Source organism: Colius striatus, chromosome 6, assembly GCF_028858725.1.
Source record: "Colius striatus isolate bColStr4 chromosome 6, bColStr4.1.hap1, whole genome shotgun sequence".
NCBI lineage: Eukaryota > Metazoa > Chordata > Aves > Coliiformes > Coliidae > Colius > Colius striatus.
Window position 1 is genome coordinate 43,481,039 of NC_084764.1, and position 27,533 is coordinate 43,508,571.

Sequence of the window (27,533 nt, forward strand, 5' to 3'; positions counted from 1 at the left end):
TCAGGTCTCTGTCTCACTGGCATCATACAGAGGGTTCAGGTAGAAGACTTGGTGGTCTTTGGGAGCCATCTCCTGCTGTATCTCCTCTCTGGTGCTTGGCAGCTCCTGCAGCAGGGAGGGAGGGAAAAGCAACTGATGAGGAAGGGAATAAAACGCCCCCTTGGCAAAACCCACCCAGCACTGAGTCCCTGGGGTGAGAGGATCATCCCACAAACCCTGGGGAGTGCAGGAGCCCTGCCAGGCACATGGCACATTGCAGCCCATGGCACTCAGAGGGGGCTGGCTTGGGGCTCTGCCACCTCCTGCCCTGGGCCCCCAGTGTCCTGTGTGCCCCCACAGCAGCCACTCACCACGTGGAACACGGGGTTGTCGAAGCCTTTTTCCCCATCTGGCTCTGGGAACACTGGCTCCTTCATTCTGTGCCAGGGCTGGGGCAGGTACAGCAGGGACAACCTGGGGAGAGACCTGAGCATCAATCACCCACTCCCCCAGCCAAAGCACCGTGTCTTCAAGGGCAGGGTGGGCTTTCCCAGCAGCTTCAGGCTGTCCTTTGAAGCAAGATGCTTGTAGCTATCCTGGGGAAAAGCTGTCCTAACCAGCAGAAGCATTCCATCTGGAGGGCTTGGAGCTGCATCTTGGAGGGAACAGTGTGTCAGAGGCAGACAGCCCCAGCACAGGCTTCACTTGGGAGCCATCTCTCTCTCTCCTTGTAGCCTAAAATGAATTGCCACAGAGCTCACACCTGTTCCCACTGCAATCTCAACAAGCACTAATTACTTCTATCATTGCTTTTATCATGTTATCATTTTATCACCTTAATCACCATCACCACTTGCATTATGCTCATCATTAATCTTGTCCTAAGGGTCCCAGTCACAGAGCAGCATCCCCTGCACGAGGCACTAGGCTCAGGTGGGTTCAGTGCCCACAGGTCCTGGGAGCCCCCCGACACCTACACAATGGGACCACAGGCTCTGTGTGTGCAGTCACAGAATCACAGTCACAGAATCACAGAATCAAGGGTTGGAAGGGACCTAGAAAGATAATCCAGTGCAAAACCATCCTGCCAGAGCAGAGCCAGAGCTGTGCTAGCTACAGGGAGGCTGTGCCAGGCCCTTTTTTGGTGGAAACAAGCTGAATGAGCTGGTTTGCTGGTGGTCAGGATGGTTCTGCTGCTGGGAGACAGACTGTTTGCAGGTTCCCAGAGCCTCCTGCCTAATTTGCAGCATCCCTGCTGGTGTGGGGTGGCTGCACAATGCCCCTCAGCACTGCCCAAAGAGCCCTGCCCTGCAGCCAGCCAGGGATGTGCAGCAGGAGCAGCAGGGTTCAGCTCTGCCTCCTGCAGCTACACAAACCTCCCTCCCACTGCTGACAGAGGCCTGTCCAGAGGCCAAAGAAGTGTCAGTGGAAGACAAATCATCAAGGAGCAATTACCAGGCTGGGAGATTTATTTAGAAACTAAATGAAGGTGTGGGTTTATTGCTGGGAAATGTCATGTCAGCATGTGCTGGGTGGCAGGGCAAGCATCCCTGGCCACTGCAGGGCAAGCACTCTGGCCACTGCAGGGCAAACACCCCTGGCCACTGCAGGGCAAGCACTCTGGCCACTGCAGGGCAAGCACCCTGGCCACTGCAGGGCAAGCATCCCTGGCCACTGCAGGGCAAGCATCCCTGGCCACTGCAGGGCAAGCACTCTGGCCACTGCAGGGCAAACACCCTGGCCACTGCAGGGCAAGCACTCTGGCCACTGCAGGGCAAGCACCCTGGCCACTGCAGGGCAAACACCCCTGGCCACTGCAGGGCAAGCATCCCTGGCCACTGCAGGGCAAGCATCCCTGGTCACTGCAGGGCAAGCACTCTGGCCACTGCAGGGCAAGCACCCCTGGCCACTGCAGGACAAGCACCCCTGGCCACTGCAGGGCAAACACCCCTGGCCACTGCAGGACAAGCACCCCTGGCCACTGCAGGGCAAACATCCCTGGCCACTGCAGGGCAAGCACCCTGGCCACTGCAGGGCAAACATCCCTGGCCACTGCAGGACAAGCACCCCTGGCCACTGCAGGGCAAGCACCCTGGTCACTGCAGGGCAAGCACCCCTGGCCACTGCAGGGCAAACACCCCTGGCCACTGCAGGACAAGCACCCTGGCCACTGCAGGGCAAGCATCCCTGGCCACTGCAGGGCAAACACCCCTGGCCACTGCAGGGCAAGCACCCTGGCCACTGCAGGGCAAACACCCCTGGCCACTGCAGGACAAGCACCCTGGCCACTGCAGGGCAAGCACCCTGGCCACTGCAGGACAAGCACCCCTGGCCACTGCAGGGCAAACACCCCTGGCCACTGCAGGACAAGCACCCTGGCCACTGCAGGGCAAGCACCCTGGCCACTGCAGGACAAGCACCCCTGGCCACTGCAGGGCAAGCACCCTGGTCACTGCAGGACAAGCACCCCTGGCCACTGCAGGGCAAACACCCTGGTCACTGCAGGGCAAGCACCCTGGCCACTGCAGGACAAGCACCCCTGGCCACTGCAGGGCAAACACCCTGGCCACTGCAGGGCAAGCATCCCTGGTCACTGCAGGACAAGCACCCCTGGCCACTGCAGGACAAGCACCCCTGGCCACTGCAGGGCAAGCACTCTGGCCACTGCAGGGCAAGCACCCCTGGCCACTGCAGGGCAAGCACTCTGGCCACTGCAGGGCAAGCACCCCTGGCCACTGCAGGACAAGCACCCCTGGCCACTGCAGGGCAAGCACCCTGGTCACTGCAGGACAAGCACCCCTGGCCACTGCAGGGCAAACACCCTGGTCACTGCAGGGCAAGCACCCTGGTCACTGCAGGGCAAGCACCCCTGGCCACTGCAGGACAAGCACCCCTGGCCACTGCAGGGCAAACACCCTGGCCACTGCAGGGCAAGCATCCCTGGTCACTGCAGGGCAAGCACTCTGGCCACTGCAGGGCAAGCACCCTGGCCACTGCAGGGCAAGCATCCCTGGTCACTGCAGGGCAAGCATCCCTGGTCACTGCAGGGCAAGCACTCTGGCCACTGCAGGGCAAGCACCCTGGCCACTGCAGGGCAAGCATCCCTGGCCACTGCAGAGCAAGCACCCCTGGCCACTGCAGGGCAAGCATCCCTGGCCACTGCAGGGCAAGCACCCCTGGCCACTGCAGGGCAAGCACCCCTGGCCACTGCAGGGCAAGCATCCCTGGTCACTGCAGGGCAAACACCCCTGGCCACTGCAGAGCAAACACCCCTGGCCACTGCAGGGCAAGCATCCCTGGCCACTGCAGAGCAAGCATCCCTGGCCACTGCAGGGCCAACACCCCTGGCCACTGCAGGGCAAGCATCCCTGGCCACTGCAGGGCAAACACCCCTGGCCACTGCAGGGCAAACACCCCTGGCCACTGCAGGGCAAACACCCCTGGCCACTGCAGGGCAAGCATCCCTGGTCACTGCAGGGCAAACACCCCTGGCCACTGCAGGGCAAACACCCCTGGCCACTGCAGGGCAAGCATCCCTGGTCACTGCAGGGCAAACACCCCTGGCCACTGCAGGGCAAGCATCCCTGGTCACTGCAGGGCAAACACCCCTGGTCACTGCAGGGCAAGCATCCCTGGTCACTGCAGGGCAAACACCCCTGGCCACTGCAGGGCAAACACCCCTGGTCACTGCAGGGCAAACACCCCTGGCCACTGCAGGGCAAGCATCCCTGGTCACTGCAGGGCAAACACCCCTGGTCACTGCAGGGCAAGCATCCCTGGTCACTGCAGGGCAAGCACCCCTGGTCACTGCAGTGGGCCAAGTGCTCTGAATGGTTTTTATGCACCTCTCTCTAACAGCTGGCAGTTGCAGCCCTCCATCCCCCAGCAGGACTATGAGTTAGAAGGAACAGGAGATGTCCCATGGTAGAACAACCAGGCTGTGCAGAGCTCCAGCTGAGCCACAGCAGTCCCTCTCCCACCAGAGCACACTGTGCCAAGCAGAAACTCCTCCCTGCCAAGCACCAGCCCCAGAGTGCAGAAGTGCCTTTTGTCCACCTCACCTCCACTAAACTGTGAAGAACAGTGAGGGCAGTGGTTTTACACTGAAAGAGGGGCAGACAGATTAAATACAAGGAAGAAGGTGGTGAGGCACTGGCACAGGCTGCCCAGAGAGGCTGCGGCTGCCCCATCCCTGCAAGTGCTGCAGGCCAGGTTGGATGGGGCTGTGAGCAACCTGGGCTAGTGGAGGGTGTCCTTCCCTATGGCACTCTTCAAAGGTCCCTTCCAACCCAAACCATCCTGTGGTTCTATGAAGCAGTAATACAGCAGAGTGCCTGGCCATGCCCAGCCCCGTGGGAGCTTGGGCAGCACTGCATGGCCCTGTGGCCCCAGGCCAGCTGGAAGGACAGCCTGGGCTGGGAGCTGCCCCTGGGCAGTGGAAGCGTGGCAGAAGCCCCATTCCTACCTTAGGTTTCTCTTTCTGTAGCAAAACAGGACCCCTCCAAGGAACAGGAGACCGAGCAGGATCCCACAGACCGTCCCTGCTGCCACCCTGCTCGCTGTGTGGCTTCCCACCTGCCCACTGGAAGTGCTGCCAGTGGCTGCCTCCATGCTGCCGCTTGAAATGCCAAGTGCTTCACCTGGGGAAGAGAAGAAAGAAACAGGGCTGAGGACTGGACACAGCAACACATCCCCACACTGACTCGGGCACAGGGCTGAGGTGGCCTGGCAGGGTTTGCCTGCAGCGGGGCTGGGGGTGGGATACACGGCTGGGTGGGCTGGAGGGGACAAGCCTATGTGGGTCTGCTCCCCACACAGCCACCAGCAGCTCCCCACACAGCCACCAGCAGCTCCCCTGGCTGTGACCTATATGCTTGTTGGCAGCTGCAGCGCTGTGGTGGCAAAGCAGCTCTGCAGAGAGGGACCTGGCATCCTGGAGGGCACCAAGCTGGCCGTGGCCAGGCATGGCATGGAGGGACAACAGTGTCCTGGGCTGCATGAGGAGGAGGGCTGCCAGCAGGTCAGTGCAGGTGGCCTTTCCCCTCTGTTCTGCCCTGGCAAGGCAGAAATGGAGTGCTGAGCCAGGCTGTTCTCAGAGGTGGGGCAAGAGGCAATGGGCACAAACTGAAACACTGTGAAGTCAGCCTAAGAAACAACTGGTTAACTGCTGAAGTGGCCAAGCACGTGGAGGAGCTGCCTGGGTGTGTTGTGGAGTCTCCATCCATGGAACCACAGAATGGGAGGGGTTGGAAGGGACCTTTAGACACCACCCAGTCCAACCCCAAAAACCCATGCAAACCCCAGTGGACATGCAGGCTGCTGTAGGGGAAGGAGCTCTGTGCAGCAGTGGGGACAGGAGGAGGGCAGCAGCGTTACCTGCCTGTGCAATGTCCTCCATGATGTCTTTTGCCAGCTGCTCTGCAGCCCTGCCGGCCTGTGCTCCTGCCCCATCGTCCATCAGCACCACCTGGATGAGAGGAGCAGAGCCTCGGGGCACGACTCCCAGCAAGGTCTGCTCCTGGAGCACCTTGGAGATGGCCATCTGCACTCCAGAGTACTTGGGCTTGGCAAAACACAAGGAGAGAGGTAAAGCCCATGGGAGTGGGCAGAAATCAGTCCCCCCCCTCCAGATGGATACAGCAGCAAGGGCCACCTGTAAATCTTCACATGAGCCCCACCACAGAGCTGCCATCCCCATTACTGCAGTGCCCTTGTGTTCCCCAGGTGAGAGGTTCCTCTTTCCCCATCCTTCCAAGCTGAGGAGCCAACAGGGTGGAGCACACCCACGAAACGCTGCAGCTGTGAGGAGGGCAGGCAGCAGGCTCTCAGCTCAGGATCAATGCAGCAACGCTCAGACACTGATCCTCACGCTGTACCTTGGAGCATACACATCTCCTCCCCCTGCAGCTCCAGCCAGGAGGAGGGATGGCATGCTGTGTGTGACAAGCAGCAGCGTGGAGGGATGCTTTGTAGAGCGTGCATCTGAGTGCTGCCCAGCGCCGGGTACCCACCCAGTGCTTGCCTGCTGGGGAGGGAAAGTGCAGCCCAGTGCTGGGAGTCATCTCCCATAGGCTGTGGCATTCCCTGCTGCAGGGGCTGGCCTCCCATCTCATCTAGACCTGACCTCCTGGGTGTTCTAGACCAAGGTTTCCAGCACAGCCCGCTGCATCCTTCCCACCCTGCACTGAGAGGGACGGCACGGCTGTGGTGTGAGGGAGTGGCACATCCACGAGGCCAAACGTAAAGGATGAGCCCTGCAGGGCAGTGGGGAGTGAGGCTGAAGCCTCTGCACTGCTGGGACCTCATGCTCCCCCAGACAGCCCCAGCAGCATGGAGTCCCTGGCAGACGTGGCCAGTGGCTCGTGGTTTCATTAGCCCCTCCTGATGACTGCTGTACCTGGCTCAGCAGGGCTTGGACCAGCCTGTCCCGGTACTTCTGCAGGTCAAAATCAGGAGTGAAATCCAGTTTAACGATGGCTCCTGCAGCCCCAAACAGACAGGAATCGTTTCAGTTGGAAAAGACTGCCAAGCCCACCACTAAATCATAGCCCTCAGCACCTCATCTGTGTGTCTTTGAGATATCTGCAGGGATGGGGACTCCAGCACCTCCCTGGGCAGCCTGGGACAGCGTCTGACAACCCTCTTGGTAAAACAGTTCTTCCTAACGTCCAGTCTAAACCTCCCCTGGCACAACATGAGCCCTTTTCCCCTTGTCCTATCACTGGAGAGATCAACCCCCACCTCACTACCACGTCCTGTCAGGTAGCTGTAGAGAGTGATCATGTCTCCTCTCAGCCTCCTCTCGAGTGACATGTCATTGTCACCGAGCCCAGGCAGAGAGCTGCCGCAGCAGCACAGCTCTGACTGCCACAAAAGGCACCGAGGACACTCTATTACCTCTGCACAACTGGTCTGGCTTCCTCACAGGTCTTTTTATCGGCTGGGTTTGATGAAAGGCTTTTGGCTTCCACCACACTCTGGTGAGAAGCTTTCCCTGGAAGGCTTTCTCCTGCATATCCTTGCAGGGAGCTCTGCACGTACCTGGTTTGGAGGCTGCAAGGGTTCAGCAATGCTACCCTGGGTTTGGAGGGAGGGCAGAGAGGTGAGGATACCTGCACCCCCCTGCACTGCTGTGCTGCTGCCATTGAGCCAGATACTTCCCTTGGCAAGAAAATGCAAGTGAGCATCTGCTGAAACACAACATTCTCCCCAAGGCTTTAAGAGGAGCACGTTGGAGATACATGTAGTGCCATTTTAATGACTGTGGTATGATACACCAGATATGACATCCCAGCTATCTAGGTGCAGGACACATTCCCCTCAGCACCCTCGCTGGGAGATGAAAGGTGAGGTGCCCGTGGCAGAGGGAACGCTGTCAGTCTGCATGGTTTTGTTTGAAGTGAAATGAAACCAAGGTGCTGTTGGAAATGTGACATTACAGTGGGAGAGGTGCACTCCTCCTGAATGTTTTCTGCTGCATAAACTCAGCAGAGCCCTATTAGCTTGACGAGCTGTGACATCCTGACAGGATAAACCAGAGGCAGGGACAAAGGGCTGCAACTCAGAGCAGGCTCCTGAAAGCCAGGCTGATGCTTCAGAGAGATGCCCCTGGGAGGGTGGCACGTGGGATGGGACTCGTGGGAGCAGTGGCACAGCAAAGGGGAAGCCAGGGGAAGGGGGCTGGTGCTGTGGGGAGGAAGAAGAGGGCTGTGCACTCACCACAGATCCCACAGCAGTGGCCAAGGGGCCGCAAAGGGCTCCGGCACGCTGGCGCTGGGCACTGGCTCCCCGGCGCCCCGAGCAGGGCTGCGCAGATGCGGTGGCTGTCCTGAAGGAGACAAGGGCAGCAGCAGTCCCTCAACTGCAGCGGCAGCCCCCTCTGAGTGCAACGAGAGGCCTCCCTCCCTCCCTCCCTGCCTCACCAGGCCGTTCCCGCAGGCACAGCCGGACTTGTCGGGGCAGCCGCTGCCCGTCACCTGCAGCGTGGCGTTGCCGTGGAACTGCAGCGCGGCCGAGGGACCCCGCAGGTACTCGGCCCAGGCCTCGGGGCTGCTCAGCTCCTGTGTGGGGAAGAGCAGCACAGTGGGTGGGTGTGTGTGGGGGTGTCCCTGGGGGGTGCCCGTGCTGGCACCCAGCCGTGCCACCCCCGGCGGTGGGTGCGGCAGCCTGCCGGTACACCCAGCCACGCTTCAGCACGGGGCCACCTGCTAAAGCCTTCCCAAATCTGAAGCATGAAAAGAGAACACTAATAAACCAGGGGATGGCTGGGCTTCTGCTTTTTCTCCTTGCTTTCCTTCTTTAGGCAGGCCCAGAGCATTCCAGTTCTCAGCTTTGAATGAGTGGGAGGAGTGGCTGAAGCTGAGGCGATTCCCTCCAAGCCTGGGAGTGTTTTAGTGGGCTCAGCATTAGCAAAGGCTGAGCTGGACTGACCAGCCTCATCCTGCCAAGCAGTAATTCCTTCACCTGCTGGCTTTCCACAGGAGGTTTCTCCACGCCCTAGCAGAACAGGAGGATTTCTCAAGCCTGGGGTGAAAATGGTCTATGCAGAGAAAGAGGTGGGCTGGCTACACAGGGACAAAGCAGCTCACATGGCCAGGCTTTAGGAAATATGCCATAACCACAGAAGTAAAAACCACCTTCTCCTTCCATCTCAGCAGCCCTGCCCTGGGGCACCGCCAGCTGCAGTCTCTGAGGGCTGGATTTGGAGGGATGATGTGCTGTGGGGCAGTCCCCAAGGCATCAGTGAGACTGGCACCACTCCAGGCACCAGAGACCATCCCCCTCTGCATCCCTGGGGGCACGTGTGCCCGAGGTGAGCTCCATCAGGGTGCAATCTTGTCCAGATTCACCTGCAACGACTGAGTTTACTGCTCAGAAAGCAGCTGCCTAACGCTTGGCCCTGAAACGGCAGATCTCAGGCAGTGCAGCAGCCAAAGTAATAAATAACGTATGAAATGTCTGCCTGTGTCTCCCACTCCTGCAAGGAGCCCGTGTCTGCTGCTGCACACTCTCCCACTCCTGCAAGGAGCCCGTGTCTGCTGCTGCACACTCTCCCACTCCTGCAAGGAGCCCGTGTCTGCTGCTGCACACTCTCCCACTCCTGCAAGGAGCCCGTGTCTGCTGCTGCAGAGCCTGTGATCTTTCACTCCTCTGACCGGTCAGGGCCAGGGCTCGCCGTGTGCCTGATTCCCAGGCTGAAGCACAGCAGGCTGCCAGCACTTCTATAATTATCCCTCCAATCAATTAGAGAGCAGTGCTGAAGTAAAGCCAGGAGACAATTGCTGGGCCACAGGCCACGTTTAAGGTTTGGGGGCAGAAGGGAGCCATCTCCAGAGGGTCCCCAAGCACGGCCTGGGAGGGGGCAGTTTCTGGGTGATGAAGATGCTGTTTGCTGGTGGTTTGACCCACAGGCTCTGGCTTTTCTTTTTGATGTGAGCAGGCCCCGTGCTCCTGCACAGCAGGGAGGGAGGTGGCAACAAACTGGTAGAGGGAAGAAGTCCAGAGCAGCAGCAGCCTGTGAAGCTGTGGGAAAGCCCTGTTTCCCTGCACACCCTGCTCCTCCATCCTCTCCTGACCCCTCTGGCTGCCCCATCTCCCTGCCTTACCTGGCCCATGACCGAGACGCTGCGCACAGGGATGAGCGGGCGCGATGAGTCGGTGCTGACCCAGAAGGAGGTTTGGGGCTGGAAGATGACGCTGTCGTGGCGGCAGGGGACACGCTCCTCATCCACGGAGAAGAGGCGGCCGCTGGGCTGGAGCTCAGCTGGGGACACGGGCTGCCACAGCGCGGGGTCAAACCACGCTGGCTGCTCCACCCGCCCGAAGCTCAGCGGCGCCCCTGAGACAGCGATGGCACAGGCTGAGCACGGCCCACGTCCTGCAGCACCCAGGGATGTCACCAGGGCAGGGGAGTGTTGTGCTCCCTGTGCTGCTGAGGCTGCACCTTGGATGCTGTGCTCTGTTCTGGGCCCCTCGCTGCAGGAGAGACACTGAGGTGCTGGAGGGGGTCCAGAGATGAGCAATGAAGCTGGTGAAGGGTCTGCAGCACAAGTCTGATAAGGAGCACTTGAGGGGAGGGTTCAGCCTAGAGAAGAGGAGGCTGAGGGATGAGCACTCTCTGCAGCTACCTGGAAGGATGCTGTAGCAAGGCTGGGGTCAATCTCTTTTCTCCAGTAATGAATGACAGGACAAGAGGAAACAGGCTTGTGTTCATAGAATCATCACACAATGGTGGGGTTGGAAGGGACCTTTAGAGCTCATTGCATCCAACCCTCTGCCAAAGCTGCTCCCACCTACATCAGGTCACACAGGAACGTGTCCAGCTGGGTTTTGAAGCCCTCCAAGGAAGGAGCCTCCACACCCTCCCTGGGCAGCCTGGGCCAGGGCGCCCTCACTCCAACACTGAAAGAGTTTTTCCTTATGTTGAAATGGAACTTTTTGTGTTCCAGCTTCATCCCATCACCCCTTGTCCTGTCACTGGATACAACAGAGAAAAGTGCTGCTCCTGACACCCACCCTTCAGACATTTGTAACTATTAATGAGCTCCCCCCTCAGTCTCCTCTTCTCCAGACTACACAGCCCCAGGTCCCACAGCCTTTCCTCAGGAGGAAGATGCTCCAGTGCCCTGATCACCTTGGCAGCCCCGTGCTGGCCTCTCTCCAGACAGAGCTCCACGTTGCACCAGGGAAGGTTGAGACTGGACATTAGGAAGATCTTTTTCTCTGGGAGGGTTGTTAAGCACTGGAAAGGGCTGCCCAGGGAGGTGGAGGATTCACCATCCCTGGAGATATTCAACAGACACAGAGGTGAGGTGCTGAGGGACATGGGTTAGTGGTGGGCTTGGCAGTGTTATGTTAGTGGTTGGATTTGATGCCCTTAAAGCTAACCAAAATGATTCTGTTTGTTTAACCATTTCCCTGCTGGTCACAGTATCACCATGCAGTGTCCTGCTTCCTTCTCACCCTCCCCCAGCTGCTGAACAGCCACACACAGGTGATTACCCTCTGATATGTTTGCATTTGGTTTAAAGCCATGCTTTTAAAAGCATCCATTTGTGAAAGCTGCCCCAGAAACAGCTGCTGATTTCGGGGCAGCAGCAGGCAGGGAGCAGGAAAAGCCCAGTGCAAAGCGCAGCTGCCAGAGCATCCCTGACAGACAGCCCCAAAGCACAAAAACAATGGGGATGAAGCCTGATGCTATGATCTTTCCTTTGGGCAGATCCCTTGGTGCTTTCTCTTCTCTCTTTTCTCTTTGTTTCCCCAGCCAGAGCACAGGCACAGCTACTCTGCTTGGACCTTTCCTTTCTTGCAGCCAGACTAAAAAGTTACTTGCTGCTGAAAGCCATGTGTAGCTCTTAAACACCCTGAACACACCTCCCTAGCAAACAGCTCCGAGTACAACAACATGCAGTGATGAAACCAGCCTGTGTCAGGCTTAGTGGCTCAGCCAGGGCACAGCTGGGCTGGAGGCTGAGAGGGGAGGGACATGCTCACACCAGAGGGGCCAAGGGCCGGTGTGCTGCGGTTCAGCTCAGCCGGCTGACAGCCCCAGCCAGCTTGCTTTAGAAATACCATGGCAAAGAAAACAGGGGCTTTGATGTGGCTGCATGCTTAACAGGCAGGGTAAAATACAAACAGTATTTCTGCTACAGCTTCAAAGACTTCCCTGCTGTAATTGCTTTTTTGGAAGACAGGTGATCCAGCAGGTAAGAAGAGATCTGCTGGGAGGGAAGACGTCAAAGAAGGGGAAGCTGTTACAAGAGGAGTGATTCACTTTGCTCGGAGGTGGCACAGCAAAGACCTTTGTAGAAGAGTTTGGGTTGAATTGGCATGATTAACCACTGCTGGGGTGACTGGTGTGAGCACAAGGTACCTGAGTCACAGCCTGGGTCCCAGCTGCCATCGAAGGCTGCGAATCCCGCGCCAGATGCCAGCACCAGTTCTCCATTCAGGGGCAGGTACTAGACAAAGAGATTCAGAGTGTTACTGTGCAGCCCTGCTGCCAGCCACCCAGGATTGTAATCAAATAACAGTGCTAATTATTAGGCTGCCTATTACACTTGCTGTCTCCGAGGCACTTGATAGTCGTTAGGAGTTACCCTCACGCCTTAATGGCAAAGTATCAGCTCCTGTTGTTGCAGACAGGGATGCTGCAAGGGGAGAAGCAGTTTGACATTGTCTTCCAGTAACACAGAAAACCAAGAAGCAAGAACAACTGTAAAGCTAAAGGAGCTCTTTCAAGAGCTCCTCCCTCCTCCTGCACACACTCCCAGCAACCCAGGGATGGCTTTAGACATCTGCATGCCCTGAGAAACCCAACCTTGCTCCTCAAGTGCCCAGACAGCCCATCTCTTAATGAGTTCTCAGCTCTGGGGGCTGTGCTTGCTCCCAAAACATAACTCAGGGTCCCAGTAATGCTTGGTGAGGTGTCAGCTAGTAGCTTGGTGCTCAGCATAGAAGCATAGAATGGTGGGGGTTGGAAGGGAACTTTAGAGCTCATCCCATCCAACCCCCTCTGCCAAAGCAGCTCCCACCTAGACCAGGTCACACAGGAACGTGTCCAGGTGGGTTTTGAAGCCCTCCAGAGCAGGAGCCTCCACACCCTCCCTGGGCAGCCTGGGCCAGGGCTCCCTCACCTCAACACCAAACAAGTTTCTCCTTGTGTTGCAGTGGGAGTTTTTGTGTTTCATCTACTCAGTTAAATGTGCACATAGGTAAGAGACAGGAGGACTTACACATGACTGCTGCAGGCACCTGCACTAGCTCTCTGTCCTTGAGGCAGCCTTGCCTGAGGATGCTCTGTTCCACACAGGGACCACCTTTGCCAAGGGGATGCAAGTAGCAAAAAGCTCCTCAGCCCCAAGCTGCAGGCAGCTGTTTAAATGTTTAGTACCTTAGTGCTGAGGGGCTCTGAAGACCAGAGTCCAGGTCTCCCTCTTGTTTCAGCCAAGGTGGAGAGCAGAAGGTGGCTGTCACCAAGAAGAGCCCTGCAGTGCTCCTGTGCTCCACCTGCCTCACACCCAGCTGTGCCATACACCAGGCCAGACAAGAGGGATGAGGAGGTGAATAGCTGAGGTCTGGGCAGTGAATGCCCCAAGGTATGGAGTCTCCAGGAAGAAGCCTTTGCCTGCAGACACTGCTCTGTGAGAGCACACCACAAATCATGCCTAACTGGAAACCATGCCATTGTGCTCTGAATTTCTATTACTCTTGAATAAAGCCCATTTTTCCAGCAATGAAGCACTGAAAGCAGCTAAAAGGTCTGCCAGGACATGAATGGCAGCGTGCCCTTTAGCTGCAGATATAAAAGCCATGTCTGGTGGTGTTTTGAGGCCCAGGACTTGGCTCACATTGAGCTGGGCAAGGTCTGTGCTACCAGCTTCTTTCACAAGGTGCTTCACTTCAGAAGCACCTTGTCTCGTTTTCCTGTGAGCCCACACAGGAATGGGTGGTAGGATACCTTGGAGCAGGCAGCTAAAGTCCATACCCAGGGCAGGTGCCAGCAGGAAAAAGGTCTCTTTCCCAAACCCACTGGGGCATTCCAGGCTGGAGCCTCTCACCTCAGCCTTCTGCTTGCAGCCTGCTGTGCAGGGCACTTTGTGTGGAGGAATGAAACCCAGAGAGCAGCTGGTGGTGACAGCATGGGTGACAGTGCAGGGCTGTGGCAGGCTGGCCTCTGCTTGCTTTCCCAGGCTACAGAAGTTGGTGTTTGTGAGTGTTGTGGCTGAATCAAAACCACTGTCCCTTCTCCCAACCCTGTCTGTCTGGCAGCCCTTTCCCCTGCAGTTACCAAACACTTTGACTATGGCTGTGGGTCACAGTGTCTCAAAGGGCCTGTGGTGGCCACACAGGATCAGTGACCTTTCCTGAAGGCTGTTCCTTCAGATTTTCACTGATTAACTAAGGTGAGGGGTGGGGAAGCCACAGAGACAACAGACAAATATGTGCTTCCATTTGTAGGCTGCATCACTCACACTGCTCCAGGGAGCCACACACAAGTACTGTGTGTGTGTGAGCATCACTCACACTGCTCCAGGGAGCAACACAAGAGCACTGTGTGTGTGTGTGTGTGCATCACTCACACTGCTCCAGGGAGCCACACAAGAGCACTGTGTGTGTGTGTGCATCACTCACACTGCTCCAGGGAGCTACACACAAGTACTGTGTGTGTGTGAGCATCACTCACACTGCTCCAGGGAGCCACACACAAGAGCACTGTGTGTGTGCATCACTCACACTGCTCCAGGGAGCCACACACAAGTACTGTGTGTGTGTGAGCATCACTCACACTGCTCCAGGGAGCCACACAAGAGCACTGTGTGTGTGTGTGTGTGCATCACTCACACTGCTCCAGGGAGCCACACAAGAGCACTGTGTGTGTGTGTGCATCACTCACACTGCTCCAGGGAGCTACACAAGAGCACTGTGTGTGTGTGTGTGCATCACTCACACTGCTCCAGGGAGCTACACAAGAGCACTGTGTGTGTGCATCACTCACACTGCTCCAGGGAGCCACACAAGAACACTGTGTGTGTGTGTGCATCACTCACACTGCTCCAGGGAGCCACACACAAGTACTGTGTGTGTGTGTGTGTGAGCATCACTCACACTGCTCCAGGGAGCTACACAAGAGCACTCTGTGTATGTGTGTGCATCACTCACACTGCTCCAGGGAGCCACACACAAGCACTGTGTGTATGTGTGTGCATCACTCACACTGCTCCAGGGAGCCACACAAGAGCATTGTGTGTGTGCATCACTCACACTGCTCCAGGGAGCCACACAAGAGCACTGTGTGTGTGTGTATCATGCACAAAGCCAGGAGAAGGATTCACACAGCATGGCAGGGTCCAGTGTGCCAAGGCAGATGAGGGGGGCTTGCTTGGTTAGAGATACACGTGTGTGCACACATAGACACACAGATTCCAGTCCCAGGTTGCATCCCCTTGTGCCTGGAGGGCCCAGGTAAGGGGAGCAGGTTCAGAATGTGGTTTGGAGCACGAGCAGAGGCAGCAGCACACAGCACCCATCCTGCCCATGGGGACAGGAGGCACAAAGCATCTCACACTAAAGCTGCCCCATGCCTGCAGCACATCTGCAGGGCTCTGGAGACACTGGGCTCTCTGCAGAACATCCCTCCACTACCAGGGCCAACAGCCCAGGCTGGCAGGACTTCCAAAGCCCAGAGGAAGCTGTGAGGGCCAGAGCACACACAGTGTCCCAGCCACTGACCCCCTCGCTGCCCAAACACCTTTAGCACTAACCCTGGGAGTAAAATGCCACACAACACAATGCAAGCCAGAGGATGGCGTCACCTCAGCTCCACAGACCTCAAGTGCAAGAAGAGCCCTTTGCTTGTGCTTCACAGCAGGAGTTTCTGAGGCTGGCCCCTGCAGCTGTAGCTCCTTGCCCATGGAACAGAACGTGCTGCCCATCCATCTGCCAGCCCACTGGGCAGCCTCTGAGAAAGGGGCTCCATTGTCCAGGGGATCTTGGTTTGTAAATCATTTGCTCTCTCTGTTTCTTCCAAACCTAAGTTAAGCATCTCAGCTCACTGCAGAGGACAAATGCAGGCTCTGCTTGGGCAGTGGCTTTCTGCATTTGGGAGTTTAGTATAGAAGCTGCATATAGGCTGGGCCACTTTCCAAGTACATTTTGAACTGACACGTACCAAAGGACAGGAGCCAAAAAGCTGTCAGTTTCTTCTGTTTACCCTTGCTCTTGCCAACCTCTACTCCAGGGCCATTAATACAGTGAGCTTAGAGACCTGTTAGTCATTTCCCATCCCTGATACTGGGAAATGACTTCTCTCCCTGGTCATCATTATCAAGTGCAATGGCAACTGCAACATGGTCATCTCTGTTCTCATCAAAGTCAGCACAAACAAAACCCAACAAGAGGAAAGGTCCCACGTGGCTTTTGAGCCAGAGCCACCACATTTGCAGCCCCAGCATTGCACCACTGAAAAGAAATCCCACTGCCCCAGTGCATGAGTGAAAATGAAACCGACCTCAGAAACACTAAAGAGAAACATAAGAAAGGCCTGAGAGGTGGCTTTGGAAGTGAGTGGCTTTGGACTGGCCTCCAGCCCATCCCCCCTGGCAGGGGTTGGAAGGGACCTCCAGAGCTCATCCTGTCCAAACCCGCTGCCAAAGCACCTCCCACCTAGATCAGGTCACACAGGAACGTGTCCAGGTGGGTTTGGGAACCTGCTGAGAAGGAGCCTCCACACTCTCCCTGGGCAGCCTGTGCCAGGGCTCCCTCACCTCAGCACCAAAGATGTTCAATACTTCTATTGTTCCAGCTTATGCCTGTTACCTCTTGTCCTGTCACAGGGTGCTACAGAAAAAAGACTGGCCCCATCCTCTCACCACCTTCCCCTGAGGTATTTTTAGCTTGGTAGCCATCAGGGCTGTGTATGGCTCCTGGTCCATCTCACCTGACGCCCAGTGCAGGGGCAGCTTCGTGTGCTGGTGGCACCTCACTGAAAAACATCACTGGGGCGGGATGCAAGGGGGTTATTTCTCCAAGATGAAGTGCTGCAACCCACCACAGGCACTAACATGCTAGGAGAATGATTTCTGCCTTCCCCCCTCGCAGTCCTGCCTTGCTGGGGCAGTGGGCAGTGCTGCCTGCAGTGGGAATAGCAGGGGGGGTCTCAGTGCCCATGGGGGCCGGGTGCAGATGCTGGGGGGAGACCCATCTGCTGGCTGAGGGTCCTGGAAAGGCACAAGGCCAGATGTGGCTGCAGGTGAATCCCTTTGACAGCTCTGGAGTGTTGCCAGGGCCTCATTCACCACAGGGTTTCATGGATTCATCAGTAGGGGTTCCTTTTACTCACTTTCCTGCCCAGGAAAAGCTCCCACCTGCCTCCTTGGGCCACTGTCCCTGACTCCAGCTCCCACACTACCACATACCCCCAGGACACCACCAGACCCAGCTGGCCTCTGCCATGGCCCCCAGTCCTATACTGGCTACTCCAGAGCCTCTGCGAGGGGGATACAAGGCAGGAGGAGCTGCAGTCACCCTGAGGATGCAAGGCAGGAGGAGCTGCAGTCACCCTGAGGATGCAAAGCAGGAGAAGCTGCAGCCACCCTGAGGATGCAAGGCAGGATGAGCTGCAGTCACCCTGAGGATGCAAGGCAGGAGAAGCTGCAGCCACCCTGAGGATGCAAAGCAGGAGAAGCTGCAGCCACCCTGAGGATGCAAGGCAGGAGGAGCTGCAGCCATCCTGAGGATGCAAAGCAGGAGGAGCTGCAGCCACCCTGAGGATGCAAGGCAGGATGAGCTGCAGCCACCCTGAGGATGCAAAGCAGGAGGAGCTGCAGCCACCCTGAGGATGCAAAGCAGGAGGAGCTCCAGCCACCCTGAGGATGCAAGGCAGGATGAGCTGCAGTCACCCTGAGGATGCAAGGCAGGAGAAGCTGCAGCCACCCTGAGGATGCAAGGCAGGAGGAGCTGCAGTCACCCTGAGGATGCAAGGCAGGAGGAGCTGCAGCCACCCTGAGGATGCAAGGCAGGATGAGCTCCAGCTACCCTGAGGATGCAAGGCAGGAGGAGCTGCAGCCACCCTGAGGATGCAAGGCAGGAGAAGCTGCAGCTACCCTGAGGATGCAAGGCAGGATGAGCTGCAGCCACCCTGAGGATGCAAGGCAGGAGGAGCTGCAGACACCCTGAGGATGCAAGGCAGGAGGAGCTGCAGCCACCCTGAGGATGCAAGGCAGGAGAAGCTGCAGCCACCCTGAGGATGCAAGGCAGGAGGAGCTCCAGCCACCCTGAGGATGCAAGGCAGGAGGAGCTGCAGTCACCCTGAGGATGCAAGGCAGGAGGAGCTGCAGCCACCCTGAGGATGCAAGGCAGGAGGAGCTGCAGTCACCCTGAGGATGCAAGGCAGGAGGAGCTGCAGCCACCCTGAGGATGCAAGGCAGGAGGAGCTGCAGTCACCCTGAGGATGCAAGGCAGGATGAGCTGCAGCCATCCTGAGGCCCCTGGGTGAGCTGAGGAGGACACTTGCTGCTGGACCAGGGCTCTGCTACCCAAAGAGCTCCCTGCCCCATGTACATTCTCTCATGAAGAGCAGGGCTTTAGCATCCCGAGGGAATCAAGCTCCTTGCATTGCCTGCCCAAGCTGGTTTTGCCACCACGCACCCTGGCAGAGGCAGCCTGGCACATCAGGTTCCCAAAACATCCCATTCCTGCCCATCCCCACAGAGGAGCCACAGGACCTGGCCACCCTGCACGGGTGCAGGGCTGCACACCCTTTGCCAACCACCCTGCAGATCCCAATTAAAGATATGAGGGGATTAAAAAGGCCACAGGCTCAAAAAAGGCCATTAGTTTGTCTGCAATCTCCAGCAGTCTCACCTCCAGATATGAAGCCAAACAGGTCTCAGCAAGGTGCAGCAGTCAGGTGTTCTGGGGAGACGTGGGGATGTTGATTGCCCCTCGGGGAGCACATTAAGGTAAACCAGCACAAGACCCTGGAGTTACAGATGCAGAAGACACATCCAGGCTTAAAGCCCTTTGCCAAATCTACTTGAGGTTCACTCAGCTCATTTTCCTGAACTTCCCTCCATGGACAAGGTCAGAGAGGGCTGGGGAAGCAGCTTGAGCTGTGGACAGGAGAGCTGACAGAGCAGCCACCCAGCCAAACCTGCTCCAGCATCCACACCAGCCCGGGATGCCAGCAAGCTGCTCCACTCATCACAGGCTTTAATAACTCCTGCTGCCAGAAACCAGCCTGCAAGGAGCAAATAAACTCAGGGACTGTTTTACCACACTCCTTTGCTAGGACAAACCATCAGCGGGAACGCTGCCAGACAAAAGCCTGCAGGATTCAGCCTTGTAATTATGTGCTGGCACACACATATGCACTCCCGTGAAATCTTTTCCCTTCACCTCAGGAGAAGGGAAAATAATCCCTTCCCTGGGTGTCTCGTTTCCCTGCTGTTTGGGAAGCAGGGGGGAGGCAGAGCCGGTGCCTGGGACGAGAGCAAACTGTGGTAATTCATTAGAGCCGGTGCCCCTGGAGAGCAATTGGCATTTCGAGATCAATCTCTGCCAGGAGGCGAGCGGGAGCATCCTGCAGCAAACCCAAGTACATTCTGCTCCTGCAATTAGGCAGCTAAAAATAGAAGGCTGGGTGAGGCGTCTCTGGTTAGACCCCAGCAGCCTGCAAGCCCCTGACCCTCACCCAGCCTCTGTGGCCCTCAGCTGGGGGTAGGGAGGAGGCACAGGCAGCTCCAGCCACCGTGGCAGGGCTGAGCCGGAGAGGTGACTTTGGTGCTGCTGAATAACCCTGGCCAGCGCCCTGACCCTGGCATCACGGGGGGTTGAGCGATGCTGCTCTGCCCACGTGGCTAAACCTGACTCCAGCCACCCCAAAAATAGTGAGTGGCATCATCCATCCCTGGCCCCTGCTGCAGCACAGGCAGGGTCAGGCACCGACTGCAGCAGGGCTGCTCTCACGGGGGCAAACGCCGGGCTGGCCCTGCAGCCGTGCCCTGGCCTGGCTGCCTGTGGAAGTGCAGCTGCAGCCAGAAAGTCCAAACCCCTCGGAGGAGCCCTTGTCCCCCATCTCAGAGGCAAGTGAAGCCAAAGCCTTGCCTAGCCCTGGAGCATCCCACTGAGCATCTCCTACTCCCAGCCACCTCTAAAAGCCAGCTAAATACCCATCTGCATCTTTAGGCAGCTAAATACCACGGCACATCCAGCCTAATCACAAGGGTTGTGCTTCAAAGTCACTCGCACTTAAGCTGGATTTGGATTAAGGATCCACTCAAAACTTCAGATCAAATAACCTCCAGGCTGGGTGATAAACAGGTTTTGCCTCCGAGCACGGAGGTGGGCTGCGCGCCCCAACAGCTCCAGCCTCCTCCTGGGGAAAGCAGCTCCCATGGCATGGAGGAGGAGGGGAGCTGGAGGGGCTGGCAGTGGCACACAGGACCCCTTGGCACACCAGGTCTCACTCAGCTGGGGAGTCAGGGTGGGAGGTCTCCAGCTGCCCCTTGGCCAGCAGCACCGAGCATCTCCCCTGGCACCAGCGGCGAGCGTTGCCCATGACTCATGAAAGTCAATGAGAGCCCAACCTCATCCCAGCCATGAACTTCCTCCTGCACTACCACAGCAAGCCACGCTCTCTGGGCTTTTTCTTTTGTGGCCAAAGGCTGTCTCACATCTCCATGGTGACTCCCAAGCTGAACGTATCCTTGCTGCTTTCAGTGCTGAATGCTGAGGCGCAGCACGGCCGGCAGCCCAACAGGCACAGCCCGGCCTCGCCGCACAGAGCCTCACAACCCACTCATTTCCTAACCCCCCAGCTGCCCAATTGCATCCCCACCAGTGGCAGAGCAGCTCAGGTGCTGAGCTCCATTCCTTGTTCATGTCTCGTCTTGGCAGTGCCCGTATCGCCTGGCGACAGCAGAGCACAGCGGCGCTCAGGAGGGAACTGACTGAGCTGGAATTCAACAGACATCTTACCCCCACAGGCTGGGAAACGTGCTGGGACAGCTCATGGTGAAGCACTGGGCAGGTGATGCTCAGAGGGAAGGTGGGAGCTGCAGGCTGGCTTTCGGGCTGGGCTACAGCCAGGGATGAGCTCGGTGGCTCCTGGTCGGATGGGAACGGTGCCGTGCTCTCACAGACAGTGTTGTCACCATGATTAACTCCCTCATGGGCACCCCAAGTTCTCCTCCTCTCCTCTGCACAGCAGTGGGACAATAAAAGCCACTGTAACCCTGGAGCCCATGCAGCAGAGGCCCAGAGAAAGCCCAGGGCAGTAGAGAGGCCAAAGGAGCTCCCACGAGGTCTGCAGATCCTTGGGTTGGGATGACTTGGTGGGCAGCGGGATGACCACAGGCCAGCAATGTGCCCTCTGGCCAAGAAGGCCAGTGGCATCCTGGGGTGTGTTAGAAGGGCTATGGGCAGCAGGTCAAAAAAGGTTTTCCCCCTCTACTCTGCCCTTGTGAGTGCACATCTGGGATATTGTGTCCAGAGCTGGGCCCCTCAGTTCCAGAAGGACAGGGAGCTGCTGGAGAGAGTTCAGCACAGGGACACAGAGATGATGGAGTGGAGCATCTCCCTTGTGATGAAAGGCTGAGGGAGCTGGGGCTCTGCAGCTTGGAGAAGAGAAGGCTGAGGGGTGACCTCATGAATGTTTACAGATACATCAAGGGTGGGTGTCAGGAGGATGGAGCCAGGCTGTGCTCAGTGATGGCCAATGACAGGACAAGGGGCAACAGGGACAAGCTGGAACAGAAGAGGTTCCATAGAGACACAAGGAAGAATTTGTTCCCTGTTGAGGTGAGGGAGCCCTGGCAGGGGCTGCCCAGATGGGCTGTGGAGTCTCCTTCTCTGGAGACATTCCAACCCAGCTGGATGAGTCCCTGTGTGCCCTGCTCTAGGTGGTGCTGCTCTGGCAGGGGGGTTGCACTGGATGAGCTTTCCAGGTCCCTTCCAACCCTGAACATTGTGTGATCCTGTGACTCGAGAGCAAAAGGCTCCCACCACCACAAGTCACACTGCTGGGCAGTTATGCACTTTGCAGGCCTCTGATGAAAGTTCATTAGAGACACTCTTTTACTTCCAGATGCATATACAAAACCTACTGGAGTGATATTTCGCTCTTTTCTTCCCTGGGTAAATTCCACACCATGTATTACATTATATTTGTAAGTATTTCCCCAGCACATTCTTTCCTTCAAAAAGTCATATTTAAAATGCCATCTAAATAAAGTGACTCCTCCAAATATTTGCAGAGGGATTCAATGTGGCACAGGGCATTATTAAAGCATCAAAACTATTAGTGGCAGCCTGAATAAATTACACTGCACGAGTATCAAGGGCTTGTTCAGATTTAATGGCTGCCAAAAGAGCAAAACACCCTCAAATTGAGAGGAAAACCCAGCCACAAGCTCAGCCTGTCCAGGGGAGGACCTTGGGGGATCCAGCCCATTTTGTGTTGTCGCAGCACTGGGATGGGGCTCACCAGTGGCACATCCCATGTCAGCACGTGAGAGCAGCTAGCTTGCTTCTCCCTTTCAGCCCTCCCTGTTAACTCTGACCCTCCAAACTGACCCCACAGTTTCAGAGCTGCCTGGCAGGCAGTGATCCTCTTCTAGGGGGACACCAGATTATTCAAACACCCCCCTGAGATGAGACCCCCCCACCGCAATCCCGTCTCACTCAATGTGTTGTGGCCATCCTGCCACAGCCAGGCTAACAATGGCACAGAAAAATACAAAAGACAATGGCACTTGAAAGAAAATTTGTCAAGCAACACTGTGGGGATTTCCCAGAATGGTTTGTGTTCGTTTCAAGATATTTTGATGTCATCTTCACTTAGCATCTACCTGGGGCTAGAGCTGGCTCCACATCAGCGCTGCCATGGGTTGGTGCCCCTCACCAAGCTACTGCCAAGGTTTCAAGCCCTAAGGAGAGGGGTTTTATCTTTCCTTTGGGGAACAGAAATCAACTTCTTCCAAGTTACAGTGGGGTTTGGGCTGCTCTCCCCCAATGCAGACAAAACAAGTAATCCCAGAAGTGCGCTTTCTTTGCTCCACAGGGCAGATACCTGAGCAGATGGGACTATCTTTCCCCTCTCCAGATGAGGCATCCTCATCTGTGTGGTTGGACCACGGAGTAAAACAGCCTCCCCCCACCCCCCCAGCATCACCCCACGCTGCCTTACCATGTCTGACAGCACGTGGGGAGACCCGACAAACACCGAGAGCACCTGGAAGACAAGCAAAGACACCACTGTGCTTTCCCCCGGCAGCTCAAGGGCTCTTCTGAGGCCCAGGGGCAAGGGAAATGGAAGGAAACAAAGAAAAACATCCAGTACCTTGTTCTGGTCAAAATGAACCACATCTCTGGCACAGGGGACTCTGCCTTTATCCCAGTTGGAAGGGGTTTCGAAATTGGTGTTGGGGATCCACTGCTTGTAGACGGCGGCGGCAGCAGCTGCAGGGAGCAGGGAAACCAGTGTAACCCAGGCTGTGGGAGGCACTGGGAACCCTCCCTGGGATGTACCATGGGATGGCTTGGCATTTTGGGGCCAAGTTTGGAGGTTTTCCACCCAAAAGCAGCTCCTGGATGTTCTCGGTTGGGCAATCACAGCCTTGCTCTGCACAGGGGATTTGTTTTGGCTGGGTGATGGTTTTTAGCCACACAGGTAGGAATCACAGGATCTCAAGGGTTGGAAGGGACCTGGAAAGCTCATCCAGTGCAACCCCCCTGCCAGAGCAGCAGCACCTAGAGCAGGGCACACAGGGACTCATCCAGCTGGGTTTGGGATGTCTCCAGAGAAGGAGCCTCCACAGCCCATCTGGGCAGCCCCTGCCAGTGCTCCCACACCTCAGCACTGAAGAATTCTTCCTTGTGTTTCTATGGAACCTCTTCTGTTCCAGCTTGTCCCCATTGCCCCTTGTCCTGTCATTGGCCATCACTGAGCACAGCCTGGCTCCAGCCTCCTCACACCCACCCTTGATGGATTTGTGAACATGAATGAGGTCACCCCTCAGCCTCCTCATCTCAAGAGGTCTCCTCTCCTCAAGGAAGAGGAGTAAGGGCCAAATCTTTGTCAGGCAGAGAGAAGGCAGGAAAGTGCTACAAGCCATGAGCAAGAGTGACGTGCACCTGGTACCTGGGCAATCACTGTAGTGGGTTCTGTTGCCACCTGGAACTAATCAAATGTGCAGACATCCCTTGTCTTCGGTGTCTTCAGTAAGTAGGGAGTGGGCACGTGGAGATGGCACGTGGAGATAGCAGGGCCACGAGGAGAAAGGGCATTTGCCTTGGGATGTGGAGCACAAAATATGGGCTGGTTTCTTGTGTTTGGGGCTGGAGGGGGAGGATTCAACCTGGCACCTGAGAAACTGTCAGGTTGGGAAACAGAGCTGGGCATTGCTGGGATGGTGGCAGTCATGCCTGCAGATCCTTGCAAGGATGAACCTGCTGGCCAAGGACAGGCCGTTGCAGAGGTGAGCTTCCACCCTGACCCTTTTGCATCAGCAACTGGCCTGATGTTGCCCAGGCTTGGCTAGGAGATGCAAAATTCAGCTCAGATAAATCTCCAGTGGTAGGAATTAAATGGCTTCAGGCAAGTGAGTTATGAGACAGAAAAAACCCAAAGATCTTACTATAAATCTTTTCTCTAGGGGGAAAAAAATCTACAAACCCACCAAATACATTGGAAACCAGCCATGGAGGGGGCCAGGCAGTAGAATGGGACTTGGGCACTGGAGAGTGGGCTGGCCTCCCAGCCTGGCCAGGGGAGAGAGGGGATCTGAATGGCTCCAGCCAATGAAAGGAGGTGTGTGCAGAAAGCCTGGGCCCTGCCTGTCCACATGCTGGGGAGGGACGTGGCTGGTTGTGCTAAACAGGCTCTGCAGAGGCTTTATCAGCACTGCCTGACTGCCAAGGGCTCTGCTGAGACCATTTGCTCTATGGAGGCATGTTTGGGTGAAAAACAGCATGTTTTTAAGCAGGTTGAAAGCCCCGGTGTGGGAGCAGGGTCTAGGGGGCAGAGGCCAGGGGCAGGGGGACTCCCCCAGCCCCATACTGTGCTGCAGCCACTACTGTTGGCTGCCTGAAGGCACAGAACAAACACCCCCCTGCCTGATACCTGCTCCAAAACCCACTGAAGGAGAAAAGAGACTAACAGTGATAAGAACAGGACTCAAGCAGCTGCTTGCAGCGTTGTGGGCACAGACATCTTGCTCAGTTGGAGTCAAAAAGAGCTTAAGAAGGGAAAAAGCCCCCAGATGGTAACTACGAGTTGCTGTGTCCCTGCTGTGCACAGGCTGCATCCCTCCAATCCATCAGAAAGGCTCAGCTGGCCCCAGTGCACACACACCTCACATTCCAGAGCTGCAAAGCCATGTGTCCAGCCAGCTCAGGCCTCCCCACACCGCAGAGATGCCCTGAGGGACAACCCCTCAGCACTGGCATCTGCTCCAGGCCACTGGCGTCTCCTCCAGAGCTCTGGAGTCACAGAAGTCAATCTCCTAGTGCAAAGCCTTTTCCCCCATCCAGCTGTGCTGATGCATTCCTGCACCCTTCCCCAGCCCTGGAAATATCAGCTTGCTATTTAATCAGCCTTGTCTCCAGGGAAGCACAGTCCTTGAACATGAAAGCGACATGCATATTCAGCAGAGCGCAGCCCCGCAGTGCAGAGCCGCTGGCTCCCAGCGCCGCAGCAACACCCGCGCTGGGGAGCTGCAGTGGGCACGCCACGCCGAGCCAGCCTCTCTCCCCTCCACCTCCTCTCTGTCCACTTGGAGATGCCTTGTTCCTGTTTGTGCTACAAAAGGAACAAGCCTGCAGCTCTGCTCCAGAACAGGGTTGCCAAAGCTCACCTGGAATGGGGAAGTTGTCCAGTGGTCAGCCCCACACACCACGGCAGTCGTGCCCTGGCAATACTCACCAAGGAGCTGCAGAACACCAAGGAGGATGAGCAAGGGCTTCATTTTGCAGCAGGCTGCCAGTCCTTGCTTACACAGCCCCTGCCCAGCTGGACCTTGGACCTTCCTTGGGGACACGTGATGGGCTCAGCCCAGAGGAGGCTGCAGGGAGAAGGGAGCAAACCAGTTCAAGAGGCAGGTTTATCCCAGCACCAACCAGAGCTTTGCTCCGTCCCAGACGCCAGATTGCTCCCAGCTCCTTTCCCAAGCTCCCTTGACATCGATGGGAAGCCTGGGGGAGCCACAGGGGAGGGAGGCAAGGGTGCTGGTACCCCTGGCTCTGTCTACAGACCTCTCCATCCACTCACCTGGCTCCTGCCTGAGGGGAGTGAGTGCAGATGCACTCCCTTTGCACCCCACACCACCCTCCCCCACACAACACCACCTACCTTGTAATTGCTAGTAACAACCCCCATGTATTTGCAATGAGCTCACTTGGAAGAGAGCAGCTCCCAGCCAGCACTTGTACTTTGGCCACCAGCTGATATGATAGTTACCCATCACACACCCCTTCTGCTGTCACTGGTACAAGCAGAGCGAGGGCAGAGGTTTTCTGAATGCAGGGGTTCACAGGCAGCCAGGAGGAGACTGGGGAAGTGCTTGGAACAGACATCAGTGGAGGGGTTACAAACCTCTCAGGGAGATTGTGGGCTGCAGAGAGGTGCCCTACATTTTAATGGGGGGATAAAAAGCATCAGTCGTGGATACTGAGCAATAGCAGCTTAGAGTGGACTGCAGTCTGTGTGCTTGTCTGTGGCCTCAGCACCCTGTAGCACAGGCAGGGCAGGCAGGAGGGGAGCAGTGGCTCACAGGACCCTGTGCAGAGAGCAATGCCATGGGCCCTGAGCACTTCACACCCTTATTTTTACTTGTTACACCCAGCAGTAGCTGCTTTTGGACAACTGCCCATCAGCTCTAGTCCCACCAAAGCTGGTACTTGCTTGATCTTAAGGGAGCCAGAACTCATCTGACAAGCAGGCAGAGATCTGAAATTTCCTGTGTTCATTAAAGGGCCTGTGAAATCCTGCCTGTGGATGAACAGTCCCTGCTCCCCTTGCTCTAGTTAAGGTAGGATAGGGCAAGGCAATTACAGAGATCCCAGCAAACCCTGTGTTACAGGGGACAGCTGCTCACTGCAGCATTACCGCTGGGAGTGAGGGGACAGAATGACCCAGCCTTTGCTGTGGGTCTGTCCCCAGGGCCAGAGCATGCTCACCCCAGCAGTTGTATTGCTGCTACCTCCCCAAGATGCTGCTGTGCCCCAGGACCAGGCAGGCACCAGAGAAGGCTGCACAGGAGCAGGATTTGGATCAGGCTGTTACAGGGAGCAACAGATATGAAAGGAAGCAGAAACCAGTGCCCAGAAATGAAAGCAGCTGCCCTAACTCAGAGTTCAGCACGTTTTACTCCTTGCTGCTAGCCCAGCCTCCAGCTCTCCAGCCTGCAAGCACATCTCTGCTGCAGATCTGCACTGCTGCAGCACTGAGCTGGCATCAAAGCCAGAAACACAGCTCCCCTCAGCCAGTCTGCAAAGCCACCTCCTCAAGCCCTTCAGGGACATCCAGCACCTCCCTGAATTTCCCCTGGGATGCAACTGCACTTCTCCTGCCAGTTAAAGCCGTTGTGGCCTGCAGAGGAGGGCCATCTCCTCCCTCAGGAGCCCTCAGGCCTGGCCCTTTGCCCCTGGAAACGTAGCCCATGCTGAGCCCATTGGCATGGAGCACTGACAGTCTTCAAGGTGGGTCACCCCCAACTCCCACATGCCCCCTGCAGCCCTCTCAACAGCCATGCCACAACAGTGCCATCCCCAGAAAGTCATTAAGCACGTTATTATCCTGGGATAACCCTGTCAGGCCTCATGGCCTCAGAGAGGGCAGAGGCACGCCAAAGCTGGCTCCAAAGCTCCCGGTGCTGAGTGTGCCCCAGCGTGGCAGCAGGAAGCACACAGAGCTCAGTTCTCTTTGGGACTCTGCAGTGACTCGGTCAGAAGAACTTAGCAGGTACTTAGAGGCCTCCAGCAGCCTCACAGTCACCCTGCCCCAGGAGCAGCGAGGCAGGGGAAGGCACCAGAGGGGAGCACCTTTGCTCTCTTAG

The 27,533-nt window shown here is 56.8% G+C and overlaps 1 protein-coding gene across 1 annotated transcript; it reads right to left on the reverse strand.

Moving 5' to 3' along the window:
• Nucleotides 1–25,468, reverse strand: AMN (amnion associated transmembrane protein). Its single transcript, XM_061998558.1, has 12 exons — nt 25,403–25,468; nt 22,820–22,938; nt 22,667–22,711; nt 11,852–11,939; nt 9,585–9,817; nt 7,902–8,039; nt 7,699–7,807; nt 6,377–6,459; nt 5,356–5,542; nt 4,445–4,619; nt 351–453; nt 1–105 (listed from the first exon to the last, which is right to left on the reverse strand). Exons 1-12 carry the CDS (start codon nt 25,443–25,445, stop codon nt 1–3), a joined length of 1,428 nt encoding a protein of 475 aa, XP_061854542.1. The 5' UTR covers nt 25,446–25,468.
• Nucleotides 25,469–27,533: the final 2,065 nt, after the last annotated feature.

Excerpts from the sequence above, each read along its gene's own strand:
- AMN (XM_061998558.1), bottom strand. The coding sequence starts at position 25,445 with ATGAAGCCCTTGCTCATCCTCCTTGGTGTTCTGCAGCTCCTTG. Across the intron at positions 22,712-22,819 it reads TTCATTTTGACCAGAACAAG|GTGCTCTCGGTGTTTGTCGG; the intron begins GTACTGGATGTT and ends CTTGTCTTCCAG. Across the intron at positions 106-350 it reads ACAACCCCGTGTTCCACGTG|GAGCTGCCAAGCACCAGAGA; the intron begins GTGAGTGGCTGC and ends TCCCTGCTGCAG.